Consider the following 12,048-nt stretch of genomic DNA (forward strand, 5'->3'; position numbering starts at 1 on the left):
GTGCCATTATCCGAGGGGCAACCTCTACACCAAATCTGAAGAACCAGCATAGCATCTAATTAGCCGTTTTGCTTTCGTCTGGACGGAACTGTACAAATTTCACGCCGGCTCCATCTGGACGGAACGCTACGCTCTCAGTTGCATTCCGTCTGGACGGAAGGATAACCCGCAGCGCTCCGTTCCGTCTGGACGGAACTTTAGCACTTGTATATCGTTCCGTCTGGACGGAACGCTAGCCACAGCCTTTCGTAAAGACCCATCCAACGTGTGTATCTAATTAAAAACGATGCGGTTCTAGCATGTGTACTTGCGTATTGGTTGAAATCCACCCAAGTTTCCTTTTGCGCTAAACAGTATTGGCACATAGGATCACATCCACTAGTTCTAGTAGCCTGTAAGAGTCGATTGCCGTTATATTCCACGTATTAAAGCTCGTTGTGACGCCGAAAACACTTTTTACCAACCGTGCACGTTCCTTTTGAAGCAAACAATGACTTCAACAAAGCGACAGCAAAAACGTAACGTTACGAAAGTCACTCCCCTTTGTTGAGATATGCGACGCATACAAAAAAGTGGCACTGCTTTTACGAATGATGTAAGGCTGGAGAAAACCATATATGGCGGCCCCAGCCCCTTCGTCGGAGAACCGGCTCTTGCACCTCACAAGGATTTCCGAACTTGCCGTTGAAAGTGCGCCATGACTGGCAGGCCCGGATCGTTTTAAAAAGTCCGCAGACTTTCACACCTCTCCCAAAGTGGACCGCGTTAGCTTGCGCTAGAACCCGCGTCAACCGCCATCGCGAAGTCGGCGTCTGTGCCCCCCACTTCAGACGCGAACGCACGTGAACTGGGAACGATAACAACACACGAGATATCACGCCAGAAGCGCAAACCCTTAGAAACCGGTTTCGTAACGTGGGACCGGTTAGATTCCAAACATGCGAGGCGTTTTTTCCCCTTGGTTCGTCTCTCTTTGTTCCATTCGGCGGCGGTATTTTAATTTCGTTCTGTTGTTCTTGATTGGGAGGGTTACGTTATCGCTTTTTTTGTTCTTTAAGTATTTCTTCGCAACCTCGGAAACCAATGCGTGCATTTGCCTTCCCGCCTAGCAATGGCACGGCCAGGGAAGGCAAGATGGAATGGTTTTGGCACGCATTTTGGTTTTGGCACAAATTCGTTGTTAGGTTTAATTAGTTTTCCGCTTCAAAATTAACCCATTTACCTCTAACACTTGTGACAATTCCTATCTGACCCGCCGCGGTGGCTCAGTGGCTAAGGCGTTGCGCTGCTGAGCACGAGGTCGCGGGTTCGATTCCCGGCCGCGGCGGTCGCTTTCCTGATGGAAGCGAAAAGCAAAAAAACGCCCGTGTGTGCGAGATTTCGGCGCACGATAAAGATCCCCAGGTGGTCAAAATTAATCCGGAGCCCTCCACTATGGCGCGCCTCATCGCCTGCGTTGCGTCGGCGCGTTAAACCCTACAATCAATCAAATCAATCAATTCCTATCTGCGTATTTGTCCTTGTAGGTATTGCGCACTGCGTGCCAACACAACCTACTTTTCTTATTTTTAGTGTTACTCCCCGCTACTAAATGCGTACCCTTGGGCGTAACGCGCAACCTTGGGGGGTGGCCAACTGTTTAGGTGGCCGGTTTCACAGCATAAAAGTTTTGGGTTTGATTACCCGGGACCTTCCCAACCACATTTTTAGAGGCGGAGCATCACATGCTCGGGGCTGTATCAGTCCCTCCCTTGTCGTCCTCCGTCCGCACTCTACTGCGCATGCGCGTCTCTTCAGCCCCGTCAGCGTTTGGGCTGACATCAGCGCAGTCCACTATTAAAGGCGGCGCCCGGTTTCGATCCCACGACCCTCTGGCCGCAACGGAGGTACCTGGCGCTCCTCCCGCTGCGCTGTAAAGCGAGACGGGATCATGTGCTACGAACGCGCCTTATGTCCTTCACTCATTCAAACTACGTCAAGAAGCTACTGATACAACGAAGGCACGCGAAGCTGAACGTCAACGGAAACGACGAACTGAATACTAATGGGAACTTCAGTCGACCTCATGGCTGATTCGCATATTACTCAGGGTTCCCCTACCGGAAGATGGTTCCCACAAAAATGGCATCAATCACTGATTTTTATCTAGATCTATTATATAATTCGGTAACCGCTTCCCCAATTCCTACAGGCTGATTGTATAAGGCTATGAGGTGGGCGTTTTAGCCCCAAAAAGTCACCCCGTTTCTTCGCCAGTCCCCCGCGTGAATATGTGCCACAAGAAGAGTAACACCAACAACAACAACAATGACGCCGGGCGATCCTCCTAAATCGCGCGCTTGCTTCGCATACTACTCAGGGTTCCCCTACGGGAAGATGGTGTAATGTTTTTCTTAAAGGGACACTGAAGTGAATTTGTCAAGCTCCCGTTTTTGCTTGCACTGCGTAGACTGGCTCAAATTAGCACACTTTTCATCGTTTATCCGGTTGACAAATCGGTAATTATTTTACAAAGCGCGAAAGAAGAAAAACTACCATGCGCGGTTTGCGGCGGCCGCACCAACTAAGGCTGTGACGTTGGGAGGAGGGGCGCCGTGATTGGACGATGCCCAATGTTAGCAATCACACAAGTTTCGGTTTTGGTTTCGGTTCTGTAAAACATAACCAATGGCGTTGTTGGATGGGCATTCTCAATATCTCAGTAATCATCGTACCGCGCTTCTGCCATGTTGTCGGCTGTAAAATGCACAAGATAAGCCTCCCAGGACGGCTTGTAATCGTAGCATTCACTAGCCAAGACCTACGCAGTGCATGAACGCCCTCCGCGTACCCGCAGACGCCCAAATGTCATGCGCTTTTCCCCCATATTTGGAGCTTGCCTCCCTCATGCCTGTATCGTAAAAAGCGTGTTCGCACCAGGACAAGGGTCTGTTCATTCTGGACTGTGCCCACTGCCTGCAAGCAGTCGGTGCTTATGGCAACAGCATGCCAACGAGAACTCGCTAGCGCGCCAGTGCCAGCCTGCGCGCGTTTTGTGAACTAGTTCGTGTAGCCATGAACGTAGCGACCCAAAAAAAGGTGAAATAAATATGGAAAACATCGGCGGAAAACAAAAAAGTTAACTTACAAAAAAAAAAAAGCATGTACCCGCGGGGATTCGAACTCGTGACTTGCAAAACATTCGCGGTAACATACCTAGCGCCCCAAACCACTGAGCCACGGAGCGGGACGCGGAGGCATTGCTAATATAGGGTATATATTGTACAATCGGTTTACACTTTTATTTAGTTTTGGCATTTCAAGCCGCTTAGGTGACTATTTGTTGTACTGCGATCGTGCAGTAAGCGTCGCCCGAGTTTCCACAGTAGCTCACGTCTAGCAATTGCATTTCGTAGACGGAAAAGCGTTCGCAGATGCGTAGTCGTGCTGCTGACCCCTGTGCTTGTTCGCCCAGCGCAAAAAAGTGCTTCCCGCGCCCTAGTTTTACGCTGTACGGTAAAAATATCAGTTGATTTTATTTGCTTAGTACCTATATTGACTTCGCTGACTCTTCTCCCGCCTTCAAGAGGCCTTATATTTTCCTACTGGCGTACCAGTCAGCGAAGCGTCGCATGTGCAGCGCTTGTGTGAAGCGACCTTGACTTGGAGCTAGATACAGTGTACAAACAAACCAATTAAAGAAAGGCACATTCTTCCATTCACAAACGTGTCCTGGCTTCGTTTCAACTAAGCGAACGAATTGCGACCAAGCAATTTTTTTTTTAACCTCCTTGATTGCGACGACCCGCCGGCGGCCGGCGGACGAGACGCTGGGCGGGGCCGACTGACTCTGTCGGCCGGGGAGCCGTGCAGTAGCGCAGCCGTGGCGCAGCCAATTGCCAGCTCATCCCCTCGTGACGTCACACGAAAACGCCACAGAAAATGGGCGAGCGTAAAGAGAGGAGGACAGCATTTTCGAATTAGTTTTTCTACTAAATAAAATCGCGTAAACGCGCCTAGAGTGGTCGAAACTTGGCCTGGGGACTCCGGACTACAATTTGCGCTAGTAATCCCGCAATGTTTGCATATCACTTCAGTGTCCCTTTAAGGGGCGCACTCCCCTGCTCGTGGGCTCCCTGCCTCTTCGCCACTTTCACACTTCTTGGCTTTGCAGTTGCGCCTTCCCTTTCCCCCCCCCCCGCCCCCCCATTTCATAGATGATGATAGTTTTCTGATAACGCTCCACGGCGGAACTAAATGGTTAAATAGCTCCTCTGCCAAAAAGGTAGCGTCGGAGGTGTCAACTCCACTAGACATTGGGAAGCTTACCGAATGTGATTTACCGGAACATGCCGCGATGGGCTGCTCTTGGCCGAGGTAGCAGCCTCCGTCATCGCGATCAGGCTTTGCAGCTCTGTAAAAAAAATGTACGTCTTCATGCGAACAGCGAAAAGCCACTCATCTTCCTATATAAATCACTTTTTCGTCGAAACACCAATCTACTTGAGTAAATCACAAAAAGCGGTCACGCACGTTGTTCGTGCCGGCATTGATGTTCGTCCCACAGAAACGAATGTTTCCAGTATGGGGTACGCAAAAAGAGGAACACGCTAAAATTGAATCGACTGGACCAAATCACCATGCTTACGCTTGGAGGAGCAAGACGGGAGGGGAAAAGCATGACAAGTGGCCGAGGAACAGAAGATTTTATAACTTTATGGGGTTTACCGCACCGACGCTACACAGGCGCTGAGGCGCGCCGCAGGGGAGGGCTCCGTAATAATTTTGACCCCTGTTACCAATGGTCGACCCCCTGTGCTTCAAGCTTCGTACAGGGCTTTTGGGCTATGTGGTGAAGCCTCGAATACATGCGCCTTTCGAATTGGCGCCTCTGTCTCGGTGACTCAGGCTTGACGCGAAAGCCAAGGGATCCCAACGAGCCGCAACATGCCTGGGAAGTCCGGATCGCTGGCGCCTCACTGTCGGCAGGATTCAAACTTCGGCGGTGGCAGACAAGGCATGCAGAGACTTGTCCCAAGGACGCCGAAGCCGCAGCTGAGAAACCCTCCCTTCCCTCTCTCGGACTCAGCGCGCTCCGCTACTACCGACCCCTCACGAACGCTCGAAAGGGCCTTGTGTGTGTTTGCACCATTCCACGCCATGTGCAAAAACTAAAGGGAACGCCTGTTTGACTGTTAGCACTTAGGTTATAAATAAGACACTTCCGAAGCGCTGAATTTCATTCCTGTTGGAGCAGTGAATCAATGGTGTCACTCTGGTCGAGTGCTGTACTGTAACTTCGCCCATAAGGGCCTTGTTCTTATCTAGCTTCGGCTCATCTCTCGCGATGCAGTAAACAAGTAAAGTTTGCCTGCGGCTTCTCGTCATCTTTGTCAAGGCGGCAGCAAGACTGCCTGACCACTCGCTTCACCACGCTACTACTCGCATGCCGGAGGCAATAAAGCTCGGCTCGGGTACGCTTGCCCGAACTGAGCACCACCTGGAGATCCTTAACGTGTTCCGAAATCTCGAGCACACGGGCGTTTTCGCATTTCGCCTCCATAATAAAAGCGTGAGGAACAGAAGAGAAGAATTTACGTTTCCAAACCACTCAATTTGAAAACAGTCTTCATATTTGCCAATATTGGTAAGAGAAAACAAAACATTAGGCATATTTGAGGCAAGACTTAACTGATGGCATTTGCAGTGTTCTTTTAATTTTAATTTTTTTCCTTAACCCTGTTGACAGGAATGAAGCGCTTTTTTTTCAGATGCCACGTTTTGGAAAAGGTACGCCAATATAAACCTCCCTTTAATACGTGTTAAGGTCACAGAGACAGGACACGGCTGTGTCTGTGTGCCCTTTTTTTGTGTCAGCGCCGTTTAAGCGCGCTTTTCTGTAGTCTCGTTTCCCGCGCTGCTTTGTAACTGAGCTCTGTACCAATTGGCCCACCTTCAATCCGTGTTATATTTCATTACTTTTCGCTCTGAGCTGCCATTTATTTGCCTGACACAAGACATCTTTATAGTCTGTTTTTTTATTTGTGAGCGACTCTGTAGTCAGCTTAGGAGCACACCCGCATGAGCGCGGCAAAAACGTCACTGGCCACCTTGCGGAGGTGCTCTCTGCATCTCCTACAACGTCAGGCTTATTTTGAAAGCATGTAATTTTTCTGAAAGCACAAAATGATCCCTCAGTTTTCAGAATGTATGCAACCTACCCAATGACGATTTCAGTGCTGGCGTCCTGCCATCCTTGAAAGACACCACGGATTATTCCAAGGACCATGGTCAAAAACTGGACATACTTTTTGTGTGAAGGAAGTTATATGCAATGTTCCTGAGTATTCTGTGTGGTACCAAAACGCTTCATAAAGGCATGCTTGCGGGTTTTATATACAAATAAACTGGTCAGTGACCTGTCGTGAAAATAGTTGAATTAGTCGGAATATTGAAGGGCTCAGGACGGTTGTCCTAAAGAAATTGCTTAAAAGCGGCACTTTCACCTTTGTAAAATTCAACCTACTAGTTTTAGCGCGCTCCACCCCTGCCCCCCCTCCACCCCCCCCCCCCCTCCTTGTTATTACAGCTGGGCCGCACACAAGATATCGGAAATTGGACAATACACCCACTCCAGCCATAGCAAAGAAATAAATATTTTTTTGATCCGACAGCCAAACAGGCACAGCAAATAGGAGGAGCGACAAATTGTAAGCAGCGCTTAACAAATGGATTTGTTGTCAACTAAGGGCTGATCATTAAGCAGGGCTGTACCGAAGGCTAGACGGCTGGTGGTGTCGTGCGGTATAACTTTGAAGTGGGTGCAGGGGACCCAAAGAGGTGGGCTTTGTGCGGCTGATTCATCTGGCCGTCCACCGGCCTCAGTCCAGTTACCGTACTGCGACTGAACTCCAATGCCCGTAGCATGGCCGAACTTCGGCGGCTGTAGTCTGGATGGAGTCCTACGATGCCGATGCATTTCGGCTGATCTCGGGTGGCCGTACTTCGGCCGCACACGGGTGGCTATCGAATGGTCTGAGCCCTATGGCTGGAGTCTAGCCGTGTGAACGTAAGCCGGTGGACTGGCCGACAAAGACTGCCCGTTGGATAACCATGAGAGTGCGGCTGTTCACAGCCACAACGACCAAATTTGGACACGGCCCGAACAACACGCCGTATATAAAATCACCGGCGAAAGCACATCGGCTTGAGTTAAGCCGAACTGTGTGGGTGGAAGCTTTTCGGACGTACAGTGACTGTTTGTTTACTATTATTATTATTATTATTATTATTATTTTACAATACTGCCAGTCTCTTCCCGAGACCATAGCAGCTGGGCTTGCAGATTTTACATACACGTAGTCTACACAAACAGCAGAAACATGCGGTAAGAAAAAGAAAGAAGAACTGCAATCTTAAACGCGGATGGTCTATATAGTATACACAGCAGAATACGAAATAAGTTTCAGTATAGTTATACATAAAATATTTACAGAACAAACGATAAACACAAAAAACTAATTTCAAAACATACATTTGTAGCCGGAAATACAAAAAAACACATTTCAAACCTCAGTAACACTAGCAGAAAAGGAATGTTACATGAAAAGGGATAAAACACTACAAATAACTGCACACATGTAGAGTCCTCGGCCACTCAAACAGTTCAATGGGAGGCTGTAATGCATCTACCAATGAAGGCACGGTGGGCTAAGATGTTGCATTTTCTATTTTTGAGGCAAAGTCCTTTAGCGAATTTGTGTTAGCAACGGAGGGGTCTAAACTATTCCATTCTCGTATAGCTCGGGGAAAAAAAGAGTTCTTGAAGGTGTCGTTCTGGAAAGAATATTCTTTTAGAGTATGGGAGTGTGTATGCCGGGTTGTGCGGGATTCTGGTAGGAAAATGTACCTGGATTTGTCGATTTTGTAATGGTTGTGAATTAACTGAAAAAGAAATTTCAGGCGTGCCTGTTTTGCTGTAGCCGCGAGTGTAGGAAGATAACATATAACATATTCGTCGGGGAATCAGTACGCCTATATCTATTGCAAATGAATCGCGCTGCCTTCCTTTGTACTTTTTCAAGTTTGTTTACGCTAGTGACTGTTTGGGGAAACCATATTGTACTGGCATATTCTAGAACCGGTCTCACATAGGTAGTGTAGGCTAAAAGCTTGGTAGATTGTGGAGCCATTCGAAGGCATCTGCGAAGATAAAACAACTTTCGCAGCGCATTTGAAATTATTTTGTCAATGTGTGCATCCCATCTAAGTTGTGAAGTAATTGTTAGACCTAAGTATTTGTGTTCATTTACTCTTTCAAGTTTCACGCCAATAATACTGTAAACGTAGTTTACAGGATATTTATTTCTTGTTAGACTCATACGTAGAGTTTTTTTAAGGTTAATCGACATTTGCCAATCGGTGCACCACTGGGCAAGATGATGGCAAGCTGGGCGAGTTGGTGCTGATTCATATCGACAACAGGCGCGGAAAGACGTAGACTAAGAAAGAAATTTAGTCTACGTCTTTCCGCGCCTGTTGTCGATATGAATGGGCAAGATGGTTTAATGAATCAGCAAGCTCAAGGTGATCGGAATAACTGGTAATTTCTTTATAAACAATGCAGTCGTCGGCGAATAGCTTTATGTTACAGGAAACGTTCTCCGTGATATCATTAATGAAGATGAGAAATAACAGTGGCCCAAGAACGGAGCCTTGTGGTACCCCAGAGGTACCACAAGGCTCCGTTACCACATTACAAGAGGTTACAAGAGGTACCACATTTCGGCTTTTGGCTGTAATCTAAACTTTACCAAAAATGCGCCCGGCCAGCTGATTTAAGTTGTTCAACTATCTGAACAGCAACGCGATAACGTTACTATGGCATCTAAAGGGTCACCTTTTTGCGGATGTAAGCTAGGGTTGTTTTGCTTGCATGTGATAGAGCGCGGGGCCGCCCCCGCGTCAAAAAAAGAAAACGTGTATAATTTTAAAACAAATTGGTGCTACCAGGTTCAGATTAGGTACGAAGCGGCTCTAGAACGTACAGAAGAAGACGAAAGGTTTGGAACTTACATTGCAGATTTCCTGACGAAAATGAGAAAATTCGCTCAGCTCCGTCCAAACACGTCTGCCATAAATGGAAGCTTCTCGAAGGTTTAATAATCGCCGAAGCTATACTTTGGTTTTATATTACGGGTTCTCCCGTTGACTGTGGTATCTTTTTTTTCCTTGCCAAAGGAAATCTTTCATTAAGGAAGCAAAAATTTACCTGAGTTTAGAGTTTCCTTGAGCGCTCGCTGCGTTTATTTGACACGGCGTGGAAGTTCCCCCTGGATTGTTTTCCATCGCCTGTTCTTTCTGGTGGTCAAGGACGTCGCCAGTGTTGCCCGTCCAATCCTCCCCGTGTTCTACTGGAGCATCCCGTTTTTCTGCAGCGTCCGTTAAGCTTGTTCTTTCATGGGGGAAAGCTGCTGGATCCCTGCAAAAAACAGAGCCTTTTCAGGTGAAGCGTGTGCTGGGCAGTCTTGCGGAATGGACATCCCCATTCCATTCCAATTCCATTCCGACGAATTAGAACTTGTCGTGATTCCATTCCTTTCAATTCCTCGGAATGACAGAAGTTTGCCAATTCCCACTCCTGGAATGGACAAGAAGTTCAATTCCATTCCTTCAATTCCTTAAAATAAAAACTGCCTCAGGTGCTCTATCGAGTTACCTACGAACGCAACATGAATCTGACGTTATGATACGAGTTGAAAACTGAAAAAGTATGCAAAATGTGTCACTTGTCACCGAAGTTGGGAGGTGGTTAGCATGTTGGTTACATATCTCGCGCAGAACAACTACTAGCAACATAGCGCGAAAAAAGACCAAGGACGAGACGAAGACTCGTCCTCCGTCTCGTCCTTGGTCTTTTTTCGCGCTGTGTTGCTAATGGATTACCAACTAGCCGGAACCCTCACGCTTTTAGAACAACTACCCGTCCCTTCCTAACAAAAGTAGAGATAAGCACGAAAACTATAAGTGCGTCCAACTTCCGCTGAAAGTTTGTCTAACTGACCTTCCAAACCGCAAGCGAAGAACGAACCCATGCCACAATTTTTCACGCACTAAGTAAACGTATCCTCAGAACGACCTAAAGTACAACGTTCCGTGGTTTATAAGATAAAGGCATACTACTATTGTACTCCTTCTTCATGATCGAAGCGTATGTTGTCTTATTTAAAACCGTTAGATTGTTGCGATTTTCAAATAAGCGTTTTGACACACTAGAAGCCCAGTTTCAGAGAGAGAGAGAGAGAGAGAGAGAGAGAGACTTAATTTGAGGTCCTCGGTTTCACACACGCGCCCTGTTGGTAGAGACTTTAGCGTTTTGCGGTAGAGCAACCGGTATAATGTATGTTTTTTGACAGAATGCGATCGGTCCCACTAAAAAAAGTTTTCGCTTTAAAAACGGGCAGTGTCACACTGCCGCTTCTTGCATGTTATGTAGTGGAATCCCACTACGTATTATAGTATTGGTATGTTAGGATGGTTTAACGGTTTGTTCTTGCGCGACGCGAGATGAAGCGGCTATTACGTTGATGTCTGCTTTTTCCGTTTTGTTGCACAGTCTCTGGCATGCTATCTTGCCATCTGCTTTGCGTACCGTCATACCAGCATAAATGGTATGCTGTGGATAACTCGCATGTCGCGCGGCGCTTGCTCACATGTACACGCATTCGAAATGCTTACTTCAATGATTTCAATTGAATGTTCAGCATTGAGCCCTAATGATGCTGTACAAACGCCAGAGACGGGAGTGTAGCGGCCCTAAACACTGTTAAGAGTTTTGCATTCACGGTATGAAAGTCGCCCTGCTTCCAGGTTGACCTCCATTGCACTTGTTTATTGCCCCGGCACTACCTCAACCCCATCCGTTCAATTCAGGACATTATTTATGACCCCCTATATTTAAACGGACAGAACGATATTGTGACGGGAGCCGTGACAAACTAAAAAAGTATGGTCAAAGCGGTGTGTTTCCATAAACGCGCAACCAATATGCATGAGGACCAGACCAAAATTTTGAAATGAGACCTTCCTACTTATATAGTGGCGATGCTCCAGCTTTCAAGCCTACAACTAAGCCTTCAGTAATGAAATACGCTTGTGCCCAGCCGCAAGGGCCACGGGCACAGAAGCACAGCAACCAAACCATGAACAAGTTTGGTGCAACTGGAGGAGAAGGCCGTACATTCTGATCGAAGCAAAACACTGCATCGCAATGCTGAATTCTGTCAAAGCACTCGCAAAAAAGAAAAGACGCTATTGGAGCTGGGCCTGTCAGAAACAAACGCCGTGCGGCAGCTGTGCGTTCTGCATCGTATATCCATCTGTCCAGTACCGCAGCCGCTGTAGCAGAGAGTGGAGGTAGAAAGATCAGTAACATATCCGAAGCTCGCTTCTTACGCTTATGGCGGGTGCCGGGCACGCAAATCCCTCACCCGAATTTTCGTTTTTTTTTTTTTTTTTTGCTGCCTTGGTTTTGATTTTCTGGAGCCACGACGCATCGCTGCAACACACGGACAGACTGTCGACATGTTGGCGCCATATTCCCGCGGGATGCCTACCAGGTCGGCTTGCAATTTCATTGCGCGCCGGGTAGGGAGGAAAGGAGGAGAACGCCAAGCAAACACGTTTCATGTTTCATTTTCGTGCACGAATGCTTTATATTGTTACCTCCAAGATTTCGCAGCATCATCTTACGGTGAGAAACACCGTGGCTTCGGACGCGCTACATTCATAATCCACTCCTTCCTTCCCCTCCCCTGTTGCTCGGTAGTATTCCCCGCCTGCTAGCCTGGCAATACGGCACCTGCTACTAAGGGAGACGCCCGTCTGCCATCGGCGCCACGGAAAGTTGTACAGAGAAAGCTATGCCTCAAAAAGCCTGTCAAAGCACGAAGAGCCCACCTAGCGGTGCCACTGGCCAGACGCGCTTGCTCCGCTAGAAGTTCAATTTCACACGCGCTGCGGCAGGCTGCGCGGATTCGAGGTGCTCGAGGTGCCACGTATGCGTTCTCG

At 47.8% G+C, this 12,048-nt stretch overlaps 1 protein-coding gene across 1 annotated transcript in view; it reads right to left on the reverse strand.

The window, feature by feature from the left end:
* LOC144148636 (uncharacterized) overlaps window positions 1–12,048 on the reverse strand; it is a 145,725-nt gene that overhangs the window by 84,931 nt on the left and 48,746 nt on the right. Inside the window, exons 3-4 of the mRNA XM_077680147.1 lie at window positions 9,251–9,460; window positions 4,309–4,393 (exon numbers count right to left, since the gene is read on the reverse strand). Of these exons, the coding sequence (XP_077536273.1) occupies window positions 4,309–4,393; window positions 9,251–9,460 (295 nt within the window). The remainder of the gene's footprint in view (window positions 1–4,308; window positions 4,394–9,250; window positions 9,461–12,048) is intronic.

This window comes from Haemaphysalis longicornis, unplaced genomic scaffold (genome assembly GCF_048455015.1).
Source record: "Haemaphysalis longicornis isolate Haplotype H1 unplaced genomic scaffold, Haemaphysalis longicornis Haplotype H1 scaffold_8, whole genome shotgun sequence".
Taxonomy (NCBI): domain Eukaryota; kingdom Metazoa; phylum Arthropoda; class Arachnida; order Ixodida; family Ixodidae; genus Haemaphysalis; species Haemaphysalis longicornis.